Source organism: Penicillium daleae (assembly GCF_028827525.1).
Source record: "Penicillium daleae strain IBT 16125 chromosome Unknown utg000002l_segment0_segment0, whole genome shotgun sequence".
In the NCBI taxonomy this organism is placed as follows: Eukaryota; Fungi; Ascomycota; class Eurotiomycetes; order Eurotiales; family Aspergillaceae; genus Penicillium; species Penicillium daleae.
The window spans coordinates 6,193,723-6,212,722 of record NW_026623150.1 but is presented as its reverse complement, the minus strand read 5'-3'; the positions used below and the strand labels follow the sequence as shown (position 1 = coordinate 6,212,722).

The window sequence follows — 19,000 nt, the reverse complement described above, 5'->3', positions numbered from 1 at the left end:
CAACTGAAAGGCAGAAATTGAGAAGACAGTGCCTAATCCTCTTCTTGTGGGTGGACAAGCCCATCTACCCTCCCCGACAATAATTCAGACCTTCCCTCATCGACCCCATTCAGTATGGAGTATTTATTACCTAGCAGAATCAGTGCTTGCACCAATCAGCGCAGTCATCATGCACCGTTTCACTTTTCCCGACCGAGTCCTGCTAGCGGTGTAACAGCCAAGTGGATCGACAGGCTGGGAATACCTAATGAACCCATGCCCTCAACGCCGCTCTCGGGGGAACGCCGTGATCTTATCAGATGGCGCTATGTCCCGTTCGGGCAATCCGGACGACCACGATCAACGTTTGCATTTGCTTTGCCCGCCGATCCATGAGCGAGGGAATTGCGATGACGAGAAGAAACTGAAATAAAATTTGGAGTCACGGGCCATCCTCTCCTCCATCACGTTCTAATTGTTCCACGCCATTAGCGCCCCGCCTGTGCAAGTAATTCCGAGTTCCTTAACTGCAGCGTCTTAGCTCCCCCTCCAAAAAACCTCTTCTTATCAAGCAGTGGCTCCTTGCTGCCCCCGCTCTGCCCTGTCCAACGAGCATAACCCCGAATGAGAGCCGAAAAGCGGATCATTCGCAAGCGACGCCGTCATTGGCAAGACTCACCCAACCTAGTTCCGTGGGTAGGAGGGGTTTTTCTGGAGGAAATGCCCGCAAATGCTGGGAAATGGATTCCGGCGTGCTTCTCAGTGAGGTGGAATACGACGGATCAATTACATAACCGAGGTTTATTGAACTACCGGCTCTTCGTTACAGCTCGATCGTGACTCATGAGCCAAGGCTGACGATGTCACAGAGTGGCAATAGCACGGGAATAAGCATGGAGACACGATGGCAAGGATCCGCATCTATGATCAATTTCACCTCGTTCCACTCGTTATTGGATTAGAAAGTTGCATATCCCAGAGTGGATTTGGCCGACTACCGACCGGTGGTCTAATGCAAATAGTACGAGGGCCGACTGGTGGACTCACATTCTTTTCGATCATAATGAAAGAGATATAACGTCAACTAATGGTACACTTATACAAACTAAGGATACATACTCATATGGTCCAGAACGAGTGTATTCCCCCTGTACTTCATTATGCATCTCTTATAACTCGGTCAAAGTGGGTGCCCCAGCAGAACGGGGAGCAGAATTCTTGGTCTGCACAAAAACCTTCTGCATGCCTCGCTCTCGCCGGTCAAATGCGGCATAGACTTTTTCCATATCCTCCAGGCGGATACGATGGGTTACCATATCCAGCGGGTTGATTTTCCCTTCCTGGATGAGCCCCATAAGCTCTTTCCAGTACTTCTGGACGGGCGCCTGTCCATTTCCGATAAATCGAACGCCCGTTTCCATAAGGGCTCCAATATTGAAGTGGTTCGTCTGAGGAAGGCATACATTGATCAGCACTTGGACCTGTATAGCACGAAGTGTATCGTCCAGTCTAAAGACTGCTGGGCTGCTGCACTTACATATCCCGCGTAGACCCCCGTCACACCCACACGTCCAAACGGCCGCACAGAGATGATCATTTCATTCAGAATCTCCGAACTATCCGTCTCCATACCCAGCATCAATTCAAAGTAATGCGCCCACCCCTTAGCATACTCTCCCGCCGCACACTCCAGCGCCACGTCTGGTCCGCCATCCACCATCTTCTTCAGCTGCGATGTGACCGACTCGGCCTTAGGAAGCTTTGTGAAATCAATAGTCTCTAGTTGAGGCACTTTGCTCTTCACAAAATCCAGTCTCCAGGCACCATCGCCACCGTCAATTAGGATGACCCGACTGGCCCCGTGATAAAAGCTGAATTCGGCACACATTTGGCCAATAGGTCCGCCGCCCCAGATAGCCACGACGTCTCCTTTTTGAACACCTGTGTCGACGACGCAGTGCCAGGATGTTGCGATCACGTCTGATAAGTAGAGTGCTTTCTCGTCCGGGACCTCATCTGGGATTGGGAAGAGATTGGTGTTTCCATATGGCACGCGAAGATATTCGGCTTGGCCACCTGCAAAGCCGCCTGTGAAATGCGAGTACCCAAAGATGCCTACTGATTGTCAGCACTGTTGTTGTCACGTCGTGGGAGTCAAGTGAGGGAAACATGCCGGCCGTCCTGTTGCCGTACATGGCATTACTGATAGTATTCTGATTGGTATTGTCGCACTGTGAGTATAATTCTCTGTTGCAGTTCTTGCAGTGGCCACAGGCGATCGGGAAAGATACTACCACTCGATCACCGGCCTTGACTTTGGTTGCCTCGGGTCCTACGCTGTCAACAATACCGCAACACTCGTGGCCCAACACATCGCCCTTTTGGAGCTGGGGGATGACGCCTACATCGGAAGAGATTAGTGAAAATCGGGTATGTGGGGTTTGACACTGCTCTCACCATGGTATAGATGAAGATCACTCCCACAGATCGTGCTTCCGGTCACTTTGACGATCACATCCCCTGGATCAATGACTCTCGGCTTGGGCATTTCCACTGATATAAACCATGGTATTAGCAGCTAAATAATGTGAGATTATCTTAAGGGGGCCAACCTACCCACAGAGACCTTGTTCTTTCCTTGCCAGGTAGTGGCCTTGATCAAGGGGCCAGTTTCCATGCCATATTCATTCCGATAATTACTCACATCGGTGGTGATGGTCGCGTTATCATCGTGGCCAATCACTTTCTCCACGATATTTGCAGCCTCAGATACAGCCATGCTGAGTTTCTAGAACTTTTTCACTTGGAAGTAAAGTTGTAGGTCGAAATGCGTAAAGAAGATCAATGGCTCCCATATATTCTATATCGTTCGTTTTGTACTCTTATATTAAGGTAAGTTTGTGATTACCCGTATCTGCGTCATTGCACTGTGTCAGGTGTGTACCAGGCTTGAGGTTATACTAAACAGGTTTCGGGTAATTCCGGCCGCTGACATCACTATTAGATATGAGCCCTGCGTTCCTACATCTGGTCATATTTCCAAGTTCATGTTTGCAGTTCTATGGCACTGAACAATGCAAGTCAGGTGCTAGTTCAAGCTTGATGTCTTCTGAAGCCATGATTGGGGGTCCATTTCCAGCAATGTGGAGTATAGACAGGTTCAGCGGAAATGGCGGCGATGCGATGCACCCGACTGGAGCAGCCTTGATCATGTTAAGCCTGAACAGACTGAATGCAGTGAATCTTGTATTCTGTTAGAATCTTCAACCCGGTGCTCAAAATGTCCCCTAGGTAGGGTTGATCTCCTGATGGAGAGCTATGTATGTCTTCCGTGAGACTCTGTGATTCTGCTCAAATGTTTTCTCCAGCCACTGGACTGGAGGCGAACGCAGAATCCGGCTGCAGGAATCAACGGGCTGCGGCTGAAAGTGAGTAGATCTATCACACGTTATTCAAAATAGCCTGTCCAGGAACACCCAGATTTGGCGCAGGAGTTGACTCGTCTAGTCTTCAGGCAGCCAAGGCGGTTGGCGTTATCGCGAACCTGAATCTCGTTATCAGGCCGGAGTCAACATCGGCGATAAGCCAGCGGCAGGGCCCGCCAGCCTCCTTCGCTCCGCCTTTCCCCCTCACGAGACTCGAACTCCTTCCCCATCTCCAATCTTACTCCGATACTACCTTCCCCTTCCACCGCCAATTCCCACTTTACTCCCAACTGCAATACCTGTACCATGACCAGAAGACACGCTGCCGGACTTGATCGGCCCTGGGCCTCGCAGATCTATGCTCAGCTGCCGGAGTGTGGCTATACTCGTCCAGTTCCAGCTGGAGCCGCTGCACCAGCCCAAGCAGCTCCTGCACCAGCCACGACCGATGCGCCCATTCGTCCTGAAGACTACTCTAAGCCTTATTGCGAGTTTATGACTGCCAACCCGACCATCTTCCATGCCGTCAAGTCTTTCTCCCAAGACCTCGAGAAGAACGGCTACAAGCAGCTGTCTGAACGTGCGGTGTGGACCTCCGAGCTAAAGCGCGGCGGCAAGTTCTATGTCTCCCGTAATGGCAGCTCGCTGCTCGCTTTCAATATTGGCAAGGAATACCAGAGCGGTAATGGTATCGCGGTCGTGGCAGGACACGTGGATGCTCTCACGGCCAAGCTCAAACCCGTGTCGAAGCTCCCTACAAAGGCTGGCTTCAGGCAGCTGGCAGTGGCCCCGTATGCCGGAGGACTGGGCCCGACCTGGTGGGACCGAGACCTCGGTATTGGTGGTCGTGTGATTGTTCGTGATCCGGAGACTGGCAAGGTCGAGTCTAAGCTGCTTAAGCTGGACTGGCCCATCGCGCGTATTCCCACTCTTGCTCCTCATTTCGGATCCCCTGCGAACGGACCGTTCAACCCGGAGACCCAGATGGTGCCCATCATTGGTGTTGATAACTCCGATCTTTTCGAAACGACGACGACTGAGTCGACAGACATCAAAGTCGGAAGTTTTGCCGCGACTCAACCCGAGAAGCTCGTCAAGATTATCTCCAATGAGCTTGGTGTCACAGATTACAGCAACATTATTGATTGGGAATTGGAGCTCTTTGACACGCAGCCAGCCCAACTTGGAGGCTTGGAGAAGGACCTGATCTTTGCCGGTCGCATTGACGATAAGCTCTGCTGCTATGCTGCTCACGAGGCACTGCTGGCGTCTAGCGACGATACCTCCCCTGGTATCGTTAAGATGGTTGGAATGTTTGACGACGAGGAGATTGGCAGTCTGCTGCGCCAGGGCGCCAGATCTAACTTCATGAGCAGCGTCATGGAGCGAATCACCGAGGCCTTTGCCGAGGGCGCTTACGGCCCCAACCTCCTCTCACAGACCGTTGCCAACAGCTTCCTGGTCTCGTCCGACGTCATTCACGCCGTGAACCCCAACTTTCTCAACGTATACCTCGAGAACCACTCTCCCCGGCTGAACGTTGGTGTCACTGTCTCCGCCGATTCCAATGGTCACATGACCACCGACAGCGTCAGCAACAGCATTCTGAAACGTATTGCTGCTCGCTGTGGATCAAAACTGCAGGTCTTCCAGATTCGGAACGATTCGCGCAGTGGTGGCACCATCGGTCCAATGACTAGCGCGCAGATCGGAATGAGATCTATCGACTGTGGTATCCCCCAGCTCAGCATGCACAGCATTCGTGCTACCACTGGGAGCTTGGACCCTGGCCTGGGCGTGAAGCTGTTCAAGGGAGTCTTTGATTACTTTGAGGAGATTGATAAGGAGTTTGCGGACTTTTAAGAGAATGCGTATAGCATGACGGTATAAATTCTGTGTTTGCAAGCCCTTTGGGCGGGTTTGATTGTCTGTCTATACCACATTAGCTAGAGCAATGGCTTCGAAGCGATTTCGGCCTCATCGATCTATCCCCTCTGATTTATTCTGATCGCTTTGTCTGTGATATACTAATGACTATAGTTTATATAAAGAAACAAGTCAACTAACGTTATCGAAAGGGTAATAACAGTATGTAAAGAAAAAAGTGATGACGGAAAAGAGCATTGCATCAAACAAAACGAGGGAGTCTTTCTGATAGCACTCCTCAAGAGCCTGAATCATGAACACGTCATGCACCAAACGAAGGACAATTGTTACTGCCCCAGCTTGGCATGGAGCTGTGGGTATCATTTGTGCAAGGGGAACGAACCAGTCGAAATGCTATACTGGTGTCGATGCTGGTGGTGCTGGTGGTGCTGGTGCTTCATAAGCTCCGCAATCGAAGTATCATCCGCCGTCTGATTCTTCTCAACTAGAGACCTGCCCCCATACTGAAGATTATTTCCAGCAGACAGCTCCAATACGCGTTCTGGATCCCCTGCTCCATACTCGGGGTCTTCGCAGGGTGCACCGAGTGTGGATTCGTCGTTCCAGGTGACTGAGCGCTCGTTGGATACACCCTGCGTGGGCTTGCTCCCGTTAAAGGTGGACATGAGACCCGGGACGATCCTGGAGAGGAGAGGCTTTAGAGTTGGGAGGCAGGCGCAGATGATGCCGGTGTTGCATTCGATGGCGGACCATGAGGCAGCGCCGACGTTATCGTCTGTGAATTAGGAAATTCGGTTAGTTGATATGATATCTGGGCAGTGTTTTCAGGGCGTGATGGGACATACAAGTAGGATCAGTTGAGTCGGATATCTTCTTGAGACTGACCAAACGGACAATGCTGGTAATGCAGACACTGAGCAGGGTTAGTCTAGACATTGACAGACTGTCAATTGGGAGAAGTCACTTACAAACCACCCAAAGCAAACATAATCATCAAAGCAATCTTCTGCCTCTTTGGGATATCAATGGCCATCAAAGCCGGAATAGGAATAATCAGAATGACCAAATCAGTAGTGATGTGCATGCTGGCATTCGAAAACCATAGACCCGGCCTGCTCAAACAAAAGCCGGGGAGTGTAGGGTTCCAGAACTTGGCCACAGGTATACAAGTTAAGAAGGCGCTGACTATACACCAAGTTCCATACACACCCAGAATTGTGATCACTACCCAGCAGACGATGCGCATACGTCGAGTCGGGAAGACGCGGAAGTATTGCATGAGAATGGATGCTTTTGCGCAGAGGACGGCGGCATTGTAAAAGGGGATCGTGAGCCAGAAGGCCTAATTGCGACTGAAATTAGATAGCAGTTTTTTTTGGGAAAATAAGACAGGTTGGCATACCTTTAGCTGTCTCTCAAGGATATTGGGTGGGATATCTTTGAGATGCATTCCCATGCCACTCGTAGCCTCGACGATGTCCAAGCCCATGAAGATGAAAGAACTGATCTACACAGATCATAAGCTTCCGCGATCAAAAATATCTAGAGGAATTTTGTAACTGACCAGTGCGATGACAACCATCCAGTCATTGGCTTCCAGGCGCCTCAGGAATTTGAGTCGCGTATATAGGCGAATCCCAACGAAGGAAGCTGCGAGCGATGTAAAGACCACACTGACAACTAAACCTTGCATCCCTCTCGGAGAGAGATATGGATTGCCGTACTCCCGTTTAAAGATGGCGTCGCGAAGTTGTAACCCGTTCATTGTTGACAACCCCTATGGACCGAGGATTGATGTCGGCAAGATTGCGTGGACAATGTATGATAAACCAGAATTGATATGGTTCCCCGATGTAGATAATACCACCATCCACAGACCTATCGAATGAACAAGAAGACCGAGATAACCAAGCGTAACTGAAAGTCGGGAGCGAAAGTTCGTGATTCCAAACGAGTGATAACAGTCAAAGAGTCTTCATCCCCAGATCCATGAGAAAGGAATAGAGCGAGGGGTACCCGGGAACCTTGTCCTAATATAACATCCAAAATCCAGTATTCTTTCTGCCAACGAACAAAAACAATCGCCTGGTTCAATAAAGAATCCAACCAGAGAAGCCGCAGCTAGGAACGGTCGGAGCTGAAATCCGCTAGTCTCGTCTCCCAGGGTGAAAGTGTGGCCAAGGCGAGACTCCCTGCATAATGCTACCTGCTTTCCCCAGCTTGGTGGATAGAAGCTTATGCGCAAGAGAAGAACCCTGGGCTAGGAGAGGGCAGGTTGCAGCTTGAGGGCGCAAGGGGCGTACCCCAACTAATTGAGCTCCAGTTGTTCTCCGAATATTGTCATTCAATACATGAGCATGTGCGGACATGCTTAGCTCCGCGAACCCTTTATTTCTGCTGTGGACGAACATTAGGTTTTCAAAGACGCTGAAATCGATATCTCTGACACACTACGAAGCCTAAGGTCCATCGAGGCGTCGGTGGATTTCACAATTGAATACTTACCGTTTAAGAGGTCTGCCGCGTTTGTTTGTATTATTCAGTCATCTTTAAAGATGTTGACGATCAAGGGAATCGTGCATATGTAATCGGTCGTTTGAGGTATCGATCAAACTCCATGCTTTAGAAATGGAGATCATCCAATTTTAGACCTCAAGGCCCCTCACCCTTATGGAAGGAATTTTGACCTCGAAAGCATATTGGATGCCGTCATATTGCATAACCAAGGCATATCCGGATACGGCCTGTGAATCTTTAATCAAGAACAGAAGATTGTAGTTTGAAAATATCGTGAAGTCGAAGACGCGGTGAGACTTAAGACAACTATCATTGATGATATGAAGGACTTTCCAATGGTTTTTCCACCCTCAGCTAGCCCTGTAGATTCTAAATGTAGCGATCACAATAACAATTGACCGTCTGCATTGCATTACTGAATGGCCTAGACCTCGAAGCCTGGGACTGCAAATAGAAAGGAGCTTCAGAATACTCAATTATTTCAAGACTATAGGCCAAATCGAAGCTACGTTATTGTACGTAGAAAGCACTGAACATCACGCATATGCAAAAAGTGTAGCGCGGTCGACCGGACTTCTTACAGTCCCGGTCTCCGGGGTGCGGGCTGCAGTAGACGACCGATCTACAGTACAGCATCAGAAAAAGACCTGCATATTACCCGCAGATAATGGACGATCATCGTGATTTCAGCTTGAGTGCCTCGTTCTCCCCAGCCTGTCATCACTTTGTCATGACTAAATCGAATGGTGGTAAGTTATATAGTTATCGAGCGATTCCAGCTAAAAGATAAAAGTAACAATACCCTTCAAAGATGACACATAAGCAATTGGTTTGTCTCGAGACATTGGCGCGTGGAGGATCAACTTCACAGTGGGGCGTTTCATCCCATACTTTTGGGCTTCGTTAAGCTCACTGCACGGATCATGACGAGCAAGGGGTGGCCCAAAAGAAACAAACCTAACCACAAATAATGTCTCCAAGACAACCAGAGTTTTGTGTTTGATTGCCATTGAGAAATAAGAAATTCAGTGAGATCTGGGGAACACCTGGTGCAGTGTGAATTCTATTGCCGCGATAATCCCACTGTGATGTAGATGGAAGCGCCGCTTGCACAAGCGCCTGTTATTTAGGTCCATCTTGAGAGCGTTTAAGCCTAACGTACGTATATCAAAGCTAGAATTGTGGAGATGATGGATATATCACGGGGAAAAGGCTAAGCTAAGTTGTGGCGAGTTGACCTGCGAATCACTTCGCCTTCTCCATCTACATAGCATGCATTTTACGCAAGTCCCCGCAAGGTGGACTTGCGAATACAACCACAACCATTGAAGATTGATACTGTTTAGAGAACTTTGAATGCTTTCCAATTAATAATTTCCAATAGAGCCAAAAAATCGAAGCAAAAACCTTTCAAAATTGTCACCATATTTTCCCTACTAAAGGAATTTCGCTAGTACAGACCGCCGCCTTGGTTAAAGTGATCTATCACATTGAGCTACAGCCCTTAACCCTTCATCGCACAGATCCATGAAGCTGCTGTTATGTTCCCCTTAGTAGTAGAGATTCCAAATCACGGCACGCTTCAGTCTCTTGGATCTTCCAATGTATGCCGTAATTCCCATTCTGGTTGACCTGCGGGCTCATGCTTACCTCGAACTCGAGGAGAAAATCGACCGAAATGGCCCGAACCAAAATCCCGAGCCTTTACAGTTCATTCAGACCGTCTGAAATACCGTAGGGTAATAATCTCGGTAGTACAAAGGAGCGTGCTTCTAGAAACTTCAGAGCGAAAAAGAGCCTTGTTCTTGTTCCTCGACAAAAATCCACCTCCGGTCTCATGTCTATGCGGGACGACCCTGATCGTCGTGATAGTGACGGGTCTATGCGTGGGCCAAATTAAGATCCTAGTTGTGTCACAGCATGATCATTTTGTTAAGTTCCCCTTATCCGCATATATTGGATAATTACTGGCACCCTCTCTGGGGTACTATCCCAAGCTCAGAGTCATGAGAGAAAGTTTTCTTTAAGAAGGGATATCGGACTAGGGTAGTGTAGAGGTCGATTCCCCCCTCGGTTCCTGCTGGGTACCAAGATCAAATTTCGCTCAGCCTTATGCTTGATCTGCCATGTGGGCTCACCGCTACTCGACCGTGCAGTCGGCAAGCATGGCATTTTAAACATGACATGTTGACGCAGGGACATCACGAACAGTTACATGCAATCAACAATGTTGGGAACTTGACTTGGTCCGATTTCAGGTTGTGGCCTACCACGTTTGATCTTCAGAATTCGTGATAAGCAATTGCATACATAGCTTATAGTCCCTCTGGTCTTGCCGTAAGCATGTCAGATTATGCCGTCCGATTGAGATTGACTAGGCTGTTATTACTTTTTCGATAGAATGGATAAGGGTCTTTTCATATTCCCTTGGTCGGTGCATTGGTTGATGATATGATTGTGTTATCCTCTGTGAGAAAAGCGGACAAGTTTCTCCAAAGGTTGTTTACTCAGGTCCTCCTCCTCCTCTTCGATTCACAGACCTAGGTCTCTCATTAAGCCTGATCAGACCTCTATGTCCCATGATTGGCAAGGGGCAGTCCGCTATCTCCAAATACAAATATATTCCTTGGGCTGAGAGTGTTTAAGACTATGACACGGCAGAGGCGGATCCTACAAGCTACTAACAAGTCAATACCTCGTGGTCCTACCCGGCAAAGCGAGTATCGAAAAAGGGTCAGCAAAGCATGTTGTACTTTGTGCTGTGTTACCCCTCTTCCCAATTCATCATAGCCTACAAGTGGCAGAGTGCACGGGGCATCTGGGAAGCCACGTGAAGGAGAATTTGATTCATGATGGCAGTTATTATAGTAATTACTTGACATTATTCGGCAGTGCTTAGTCCGGGGGGAGATTCATGCTGAGTTTAACGTGATCAGCGAGCATAAAAAGGTCGCCGGATTTCTGGGGATCCGCTTCGGATTCGTATTCGCGTTGGTGTGTTAGGTGTGTACTCTGTACTCCGTACAAGTTACTGTATAGCACCGAAAAGCAGTTCAAACGAGAAAAAGATTGGGAGAAACCGCAAAGTACGCGACGTTAAGATATGACACACTATTCTCTTCTTTAACATATCCTCTTGTTCTGTCTATGGCCAGGAAACTTCACGTTGATAGCTCGTACGATGTACCCGAGTACGAAAACGAACCCGAGATTAGGTCGATTCGTGCTAGGTAGGTACCTCGAGATTAATTGGTCGACCAATTTATTCCCTAAAGACAGCAAGAAATGCGCGGTTGTATTCCGCAAGAAGTCATTCCCCAGAAACTTGTTCCAGAACCCCTGAATCTTCAACTCTTACAAAGACGCGTTGCATTATCCTGGAACCACCCACGCTGGACACATACATATCGCCGATCAGGTGCTGATGAAGGGAGCAGCGTGCCTGAAATAAGGGTATTTCCCCAGATTCACCATGTCCGACAAAACAAATAGCGATGATACGAACTTGAAAAGTGCGCAAGTCGTCACACCCGATAAAGGCGAGCATGACCCCGCTGGCGCCAATGACCATCTCAGCACCTCAAATGCCACACCTGAGAAACAAGAAAGCTTTGTATCCGAGTTCGATGTGTGGTGGAGCAGCCCTGAAGACGAAGACCCTGCCAATCCAAGGAACTGGTCAAATTCTCAGAAGTGGACTATCATCGCTTCTCTGTCACTTGTCACTTTTCTCACGTATACTTCCCCATAAAAATCTTTCCAGACTACTACTATCAGTTCGACTGACTAGGATGCCAGGCCATTAGCATCGTCAATGTCTGCTCCTGGTGTTCCTCAGATGTTGATGGACTTCAAAACGAATTCGACATTACTTGCAACGTTTGTCATCTCCGTTTTTGTCCTGGGCTTTGCATTTGGGCCACTTGTCATCGCGCCGCTTAGCGAATGGATCGGTCGGGTACCAGTATATCATGTTTGCAACATCTTCTTCTTCATTTTCACAATTATATGCGCGGTCTCCAAGAATATGGCAATGTTGATTGTATTCCGATTTCTGGCCGGCTTCGCTGGAGTGGCACCAATCACCTGCGGTGGCGGCACCATTGCCGACCTGATGCCCCCGGAGAGACGAGGTGTAGCAATGTCACTCTGGTCCCTCGGGCCCTTATTTGGTCCCATCATCGGGCCTATTGCAGGAGGGTTCCTCGTCGAAGCAAAAGACTGGCGGTGGGTATTTTGGGTCATCGCAATGGCGGTAAGAAGCTATCCATAAAATGCATCACTCGGCTGCGCATGACTACTGACCACCGAAATGTCATCAAAAAAGTCTGGGGCGTCCACGATTCTGTGTTTCTTCACTCTGAAGGAGACATATCCCCCCATTATTCTAGAGCGCAAGGCTGCTCAAATGAGGAAAGAGACAGGAAATTCTTCTTATCGATCGCGTCTCAAATCAGACATACCGAAGAAGGAGCTATTCATCCAAAGCATCATGCGACCCATGAAGATGCTGTTTTGCTCGCCGATCATATTCCTCATGTGTGCGTACGTGGCAATCATGTACGGTCTGCTTTATATACTCTTCACGACCTATACATTTGTATTTGAAGGAGAGTACGGATTTTCTTCAGGCACTGCGGGCTTAGCTTTCCTAGGAAGTGGAGTTGGTATGCTCTTGGGACTAGCATTTGCCGCCACACAGAGCGACAAAAGGATTAAGAGGAAGATTGCCGCGGGGGAGCCTGTTCTTCCGGAAGACCGACTGCGATATACACTCATAGTTCCGGCATGTCTCTGTCTCCCCGTTGGTCTGTTCATCTATGGATGGAGCACCCAGTACCATGTGCATTGGATTGTGCCTCAGACTGGAAGTGCTGTCATCGGGTTTGGCATGATCGCGATTTTGATGTGCATCCAAACATATCTGGTGGACGCATTCACGATACATGCCGCGAGCGCCACAGCAGCGAATACAGTGTTAAGGAGCCTCTTGGGTGCACTTTTCCCACTGTTTGCACTGAAGCTGTATGACAGGATCGGTCTAGGCTGGGGCAACAGTGCCTTGGGTTTTATTGCCTTGGCAATAGCCCCTATCCCTATAGGGTTTCGAGTATTTGGCGAGAGGATAAGGACAAACCCCCGGTGGCAGGTTAAGTTCTAGTCAGTCAATTCTTGAAATGGTCAATCTTTCCCTTTTGCTTTTTCGCTGCTTCAGGTCGAAGATATCGCATAAACCTCTCCGAGAGTTTTGCAGGGCTGCAGTCCGTTTCACCGGGCTGACTCCGCAGAGTCTTCATCTATGCCTTCAAGGACTGTTATAACGTTGGTTTGGTTTGCGTGCCAAATAAATCACCGTGGATCCTCTTTTAATGAGAAAGGATCAGGTTAGAAAAGGGGCTAGATTAGGCAGCCATGGGGGATAGGCAACCTATGTGGAGACAGGCCACAAGTGGGCCATCACTAAGTGCGACTGGAACAACGGATTTTTTTTAGAAACCATTCTAGACTCCACCCAAAATAGAGACTATCGACTTACGTGAGTTAAAATTCCTAAAAGCGGGTCGTGCCCCGAGGAATTTACGCCTGGATTCGTACTCAGGCTCGTCAGCTTTCTTTGGAGGTGCAAACAATAAACTCTCTTCAATGACATTCAGAAACTAATATCTAATGTATTCCAACTTCGCTTCTATATCGTCCCTACAATTGGTATCCTCTAATTAATACCCGAACCTGCATCTCATGAGAACGAACGATGCAATCCAGCGGCTCTGGAATCGCTAAAGCCACTGTGTACCCTCCTACCAGGGCCGACTCCCCACCAAGCCGCCACAATTTCGACTTCTCCAAGTCAGCCCTGTCAACCCACAATGGCAAGTACATTGAGCTTGACGACTTCACGTCAAAGACAAATCAAGTCCGCAATGACCGAGGGCATGTGACTTCTTCTAGAAACGGCCGCCGCTCCATCTACATTCCGAACACCTTATGGACACGTTCGTTTGCTACTGCGGTGGTTCTCGAAACGTTAGCTACAGTTGGGATCGAAAGGTTGGTTTTCCAACACAAATTGCGGATCTACATTGCCCGATATACTTATGCACATCATCAGTTGGGTTTTTGTGAGCATGCTAAACCAGCTTGACAAAATTGAGAAGGGGAGTGCGACATTGCGCATTCGGTCATTTCTTGGTCTTTACATATTCGCGCTTCTCTATGAACTTGCGCTTTCATACGATGCTTTACGACGCAAAAACACCTTTCAGCTAATTGGACTCTGCATCTGCAACTTTGGTCTTTTTACCTACGGTATCTTGCAGATGAAGGAAATCAAAGAGACCGTCACAGAAGTGGTGGCCGACACTACACGCAGCGACAAAATTTGGGGGATGTATCAAATTGAACTCATTTTAGTTCCAGTCTTTTTGGGTCTCGGTACTGCCATTATGATATTCGTGACGTGGAAACTTCGTGCAGAATTCTCCTGGTCGATCTATAAAGACATCAGCGCGGATTTGCGAATGAATCGCCGATATACTGTCTATCAGGTAAACCCCCCTGGTTGGGTGACCCAATTTCTTATGCTAACTTAACAGGTATACATTGCCCTACTCAAATTTGACTGGTTTTTTATCTTTGGCACACAACTCCAAATTCTACTTTCCATCCAAGATTTCAAGAATGAGGAGTTCTTGATCAATGCTGCAATGGTTCCCGTTGCTATAATAGCTTTATCTCTGTCAGCTCTTTTTTGTCGCCGAGAGAAAACAAAATCCCTCTTCGTGATGATGGTAAGGAGCTCAGACTGAGAATCATCGACCCACGTTCTGACCATCATTACAGATCCTCATGGTTGGTATATTGACGAGTATTATCAGGACCATGTTTAAAATGTACCTTTCGGGTGACAATAGCGGTCTAAGCTCATTTAAGACCTCCCTTACGCTGTTTGCTGCGATTGCAACCTTTTTGATTCTTTCGACTCTCGTCAACTCAGTTTGGTGTATGTTGAATTTCCACAAAGGATTGAAAGATTACGTTAAGCAACTTCGAAGCAGGAAGCCTGCTTCTAGTCCATCAGGGCCTTGGAATCCAGAAGTTAACTCACGCTTTGTACTAAACTAAAGCTTCCTATATGAATGAATGTCATCTACAAACGAACCATTCCTCTCAACACCTTGAGGAGGGTAAAATTGGTCGAGGATCATTATGTTTGCCTTTTCCTCCGGTCATCGTAAACCCTAGCTTGGGGAATTGAACGTCTATCCATGAAGTACAGATATTCGTCGTTATTTTGTAATGTGAGACCACTAGTGAGCCCCTGTGGCGCTCTGGCGCTTCATGATATCTATCTGTCGGAAGTGGGTTGGAGTTTCTCCAGCCAATGGTTGGTATATGGCTCTATTGCAATGATTCACATCGAAGATCGAAGCAGATACACATATTTAGCAGTTTTTAATCTCACGGGTTAGCAATCCATGATGTGTGATGGTGTCTGCGGCTCGTATTCAATCCGAGAGTGGAGCGTCGGTCTCGCATTCGGGTGCATCGGAGAACTACTCGAAGATGAACTGCTAAATATAGATATCGATGGTGCGTTGAACATCAGATAATTAAGTCTCAACATCAATATTTGAGATAGCGGATTATATGGGAATCAATATTTCCTATTAAAGATGCACTCTCGACATTCACACGTTCTTTCGGAAAAATCTTCGTCACTTCAAAAAAATACCAGGTCTTTCATTCGACGAAATGGCAGCATACGTTCTCTACAATTACACACCATCTTTGGCAGTCGCTGTCATTGCGCTGCTTTTGTTTCTTGGGGCTACGCTTGCCCATATCTTTCTCGCTATTAAGCACCGACTGAAATTTCTCATCGCATTCATCATTGGAGGCTTCTTCGAGATTGTTGGTTACGCTGCTAGAGCAGTGAATGCCCACCAAGCGCCAAACTATGGAACAATGCCGTATGCCCTGCAGAGTGTTTTCATATTGCTCGCGCCATCGCTTTTTGCGGCCTCTATTTATATGGTCCTGGGTCGTCTTATACGTCGGGTTGATGGAGATTCCAGATCTCTCATCCAGTCCACGAAATTGACAAAGATATTTGTCGTTGGGGATATTTTATCGTTTCTTGTTCAAAGCGGAGGTATGCATCACCATAACTCTCATTTCAGTCGAACTTGTCACTAATACAACTCATCTAGGCGGCGCCATTCTTACCGGTGCAAAATCTGCAAGCAAGATGAAGCTCGGCGAAAACGTTATCATAGTTGGTCTTTTTGTCCAGATCATCTTCTTTGGATTTTTCGTGGTTGTCTCAGTCATTTTCCACAAAAGAATCGTCGCCAATCCTACTACAGAGTCGGCTACATGCAGCGTCAACTGGAAGCGCTATCTTTTTGTCCTCTATTTTGCTAGTGCTATGATCATGATACGATGCATCTATCGAGTCATTGAGTACATTCAGGGTCAAACTGGCATACTCCAAAGTCACGAGTACTATTCATACATGTTCGACGCCTTGTTGATGTTTCAAGTGATGATTGTCTTCATGATCTTTCACCCAAGTCAGATCATCTTGCGTGATACACCCAAACTAGACGAAGCTGAGTTGATTTATCAGCGACTGCATGAGTGAATATTCGACTCAGTTCGTGGTCGTAATATGGATTAAGTCCATTGAGTTCTATTTTATCAAATGATAACCCTTATAAACCAACCATGTTTCAGTTTTGTAGAACTTGTAAAGTAGCAGTAAATCCCGATGGGGGAAAAACACCCCCCATCGACTTGAATGGAAGCAATGATTCATCGGAGAGTCACTGAAAATATCTAATTTCGATCCTCTGTACGGGTTGATGGCTGCCGACAGTTTATCATAAACTCTGGATTGCAGTGACTGACATTCAGAGAAGATATTGCATAACCAAACTTCCACCTTAATCAACCAGACGGCTATGCTACTCGCGGCAAAGTTCGGGACAGAATCAATAAAGATATAATCCAACAAATCAGACATCGTCGATCGCTCGCGCTTTACATTCCAGCTCGGCTCGAATGCCTACTACTTGACCTATCTATCATAGAAAAAAGTGAAAATTCAATCATCGGATAACATAATAGACTGTAGGATACCCAGGAATTATTTGACATAGATTTTTATTTTGTTGAAAGAACAGACATGATTAGTCGACGGCAGGTTGCAAGTAAACCCGAAGAGGGTGTTTCTGCCACATAAGAAAGTTCTTCTGCAGCATCCAATCATCAGATCCCTCGGAGATCCGAATATCAAACTCGAAGATAAGCAGGGCAACGATCAGACGCATCTCACTATACGCGAGGCTGGGTAATGTCAGCTCAGTTGGTCTGGCGTCGGACTGAGAACTTACTTTCGCCCTAGGCAATTTCTAGGCCCAACATGGAAGGGCTGGAGCACGTCACTTCTGTCATCCTTGAACTCTGGGTGGCCCAGAAATCTTTCGGGATGATAGGCATTTGCTTCCTTGAAATATTCTTCACGTCGATAGAGGGCCCATTGATGAATGGAGACATATGTCTGTGTTTCACAATTAGTAGGTCTCATTCAGCCAAGCAGATTTGTCAGCTTACATTTTCTGGTATAAAATTCCCCAGTATTGTCGCTCCGCCAGAAGGGCAAACCCGCGGCAGTCCATTGGCGACAGGGGGGTACATGCGTAGTCCTTCCTCCAGACACGCCTGAAGATATGGAAGCTGGGCGACTGAGATCAAGTTGATCTCATCCTGAGATTGGAAAGCATTTCGCACTTCATCTTTCAATTTTTCGTATGCATCCTGATTTGTGAGAAGCAGGTAAGTTACGCCACTTAGCAAAGAAGCCGTCGTTTCCGAACCACCGATAATTAAAATCTCGGCATTTGCAACCAACTTTTCAGCAGTCAGATTCTGAATCATTATCAGCATATGTAACACGGCAATCCTTTTGCGTATACTGACCAATTCATCTCTCTTCTTGAGTAGACCTTCGATCAAATCGTCCCTCTCCTCCGTGCGTTCCATTCTTCGTAGCATCTTAGCCTTGGTGAGGCGTTTGTGCTGTTCTTGAGCCTCACGCATCGACTTTGGGACTACCGACAGCAAAGCTTTCTTGATTGAAGGGAAGAACGATAGTGACTGCAAGATTGTACCCATCTGTCCTGATTTAAAGATACTTTTGATCCAAGTGTCATAATTTGAGCCTTCCAGGCAGCCAAACGGCTCACCGAAGGCCAGATCTCCGATAATATCAAAGGTTGTATAATTATACCAATCTGAGATTACGACCGAACTTCCATCTTGAGAGAATTCACGGAGTCTCTGAAGAAGAAAATCCACGTAACCCCGTATCAGAGGCTCCTGAGATCGCATTGATTTTTCGGAAAATCCATGAGCCATTTGTCGGCGCAGGCGGCCATGCTCTTCTCTCTCTTCATTGACAATATGTCTGGGTAGCCCTTCTACCGGTTGATAGAACCACGCTGCTTTGCTGAACTCTTGCTCTCCCTTCTTGTGTCCCATTATCTCTTTCCAAGCATCAGGGTGGGAGAAGGCGAGTTCATCCGGGGCAATTCGAACAATATCGCCGTAGCGTTTGTGTAAGTCGAGCATATCAAATGGAAGAGTGCCGCGCATAGCACGATAGCAGTATGGTAGTCGAGATATTGCATGAGAAATTGGTCCAGGGTAGCGACTGAGTGGGTGAAGAAACACGTTGTAAAATGCGATCGAGAGGAAGCCAAGGGTGACCTTGGATAGTTAGCCAAGGTGAAAGATTTCTGGCTCAGAAATGTATACCATTGAAAGACCAGCCACCAGCGCGCTCCCTATCCCAATCGAAAGAACCATATTCGCAGAAATTAACTTCTTAAACTTCCCATATATTTGATCTCGTAACGAAGCGGGTGCTGCGGCTGAGTGCAGGCAATCTGTAGGATATCTGGCCGCCGATGCGGGCACCCACGAGGGTGTATATAGAGCAAGTGCGACGATCTCTCACATGTAGAATTGAAACCGGGAAACGATAGACCGGGCATAATTGACATAATAATAAAGGCTGTGATATTATTATAATCTGGTTAGCAAAGTGTAATTTGGGACAGAAGATCGCTAATTGGTCGCTGTGAGCACGATCTACATCGGTCACGGCTCCAAACGAATACGAACCCGAA

The 19,000-nt window shown here is 47.5% G+C and overlaps 7 protein-coding genes across 7 annotated transcripts; 4 read left to right on the top strand and 3 right to left on the bottom strand.

The window, feature by feature from the left end:
* Positions 1–1,148: 1,148 nt before the first annotated feature.
* Positions 1,149–2,758, bottom strand: N7458_003128 (zinc-dependent alcohol dehydrogenase; the record flags this gene model as incomplete). The annotated part of the gene is made up of 5 exons (XM_056906511.1): positions 1,149–1,427; positions 1,517–2,094; positions 2,153–2,380; positions 2,437–2,532; positions 2,596–2,758. The coding sequence occupies 5 exons, from the start codon at positions 2,756–2,758 to the stop codon at positions 1,149–1,151; spliced, it is 1,344 nt and encodes a 447-aa protein (XP_056770618.1).
* Positions 2,759–3,710: 952 nt separating this feature from the next.
* Positions 3,711–5,267, top strand: N7458_003127 (M18 family aminopeptidase; the record flags this gene model as incomplete). Its single annotated transcript, XM_056906510.1, has 1 exon — positions 3,711–5,267. One exon carries the CDS (start codon positions 3,711–3,713, stop codon positions 5,265–5,267), a length of 1,557 nt encoding a protein of 518 aa, XP_056770617.1.
* A 383-nt stretch (positions 5,268–5,650) lies between these two features.
* N7458_003126 (uncharacterized protein) lies at positions 5,651–7,056 on the bottom strand (the record flags this gene model as incomplete). Its single annotated transcript, XM_056906509.1, has 5 exons — positions 5,651–6,066; positions 6,137–6,204; positions 6,260–6,633; positions 6,694–6,798; positions 6,856–7,056. The coding sequence occupies 5 exons, from the start codon at positions 7,054–7,056 to the stop codon at positions 5,651–5,653; spliced, it is 1,164 nt and encodes a 387-aa protein (XP_056770616.1).
* Positions 7,057–11,280: 4,224 nt separating this feature from the next.
* Positions 11,281–12,969, top strand: N7458_003125 (MFS transporter; the record flags this gene model as incomplete). The annotated part of the gene is made up of 3 exons (XM_056906508.1): positions 11,281–11,543; positions 11,607–12,063; positions 12,136–12,969. The coding sequence occupies 3 exons, from the start codon at positions 11,281–11,283 to the stop codon at positions 12,967–12,969; spliced, it is 1,554 nt and encodes a 517-aa protein (XP_056770615.1).
* Positions 12,970–13,560: 591 nt separating this feature from the next.
* Positions 13,561–14,930, top strand: N7458_003124 (uncharacterized protein; the record flags this gene model as incomplete). Its single annotated transcript, XM_056906507.1, has 4 exons — positions 13,561–13,856; positions 13,918–14,353; positions 14,402–14,596; positions 14,649–14,930. The coding sequence occupies 4 exons, from the start codon at positions 13,561–13,563 to the stop codon at positions 14,928–14,930; spliced, it is 1,209 nt and encodes a 402-aa protein (XP_056770614.1).
* A 630-nt stretch (positions 14,931–15,560) lies between these two features.
* N7458_003123 (RTA1 domain-containing protein) lies at positions 15,561–16,452 on the top strand (the record flags this gene model as incomplete). Its single annotated transcript, XM_056906506.1, has 2 exons — positions 15,561–15,960; positions 16,019–16,452. 2 exons carry the CDS (start codon positions 15,561–15,563, stop codon positions 16,450–16,452), a joined length of 834 nt encoding a protein of 277 aa, XP_056770613.1.
* Positions 16,453–16,999: 547 nt separating this feature from the next.
* On the bottom strand, positions 17,000–18,464 carry N7458_003122 (cytochrome P450; the record flags this gene model as incomplete). Its single annotated transcript, XM_056906505.1, has 4 exons — positions 17,000–17,156; positions 17,204–17,370; positions 17,424–17,738; positions 17,790–18,464. The coding sequence occupies 4 exons, from the start codon at positions 18,462–18,464 to the stop codon at positions 17,000–17,002; spliced, it is 1,314 nt and encodes a 437-aa protein (XP_056770612.1).
* Between the last annotated feature and the right edge of the window lie 536 nt (positions 18,465–19,000).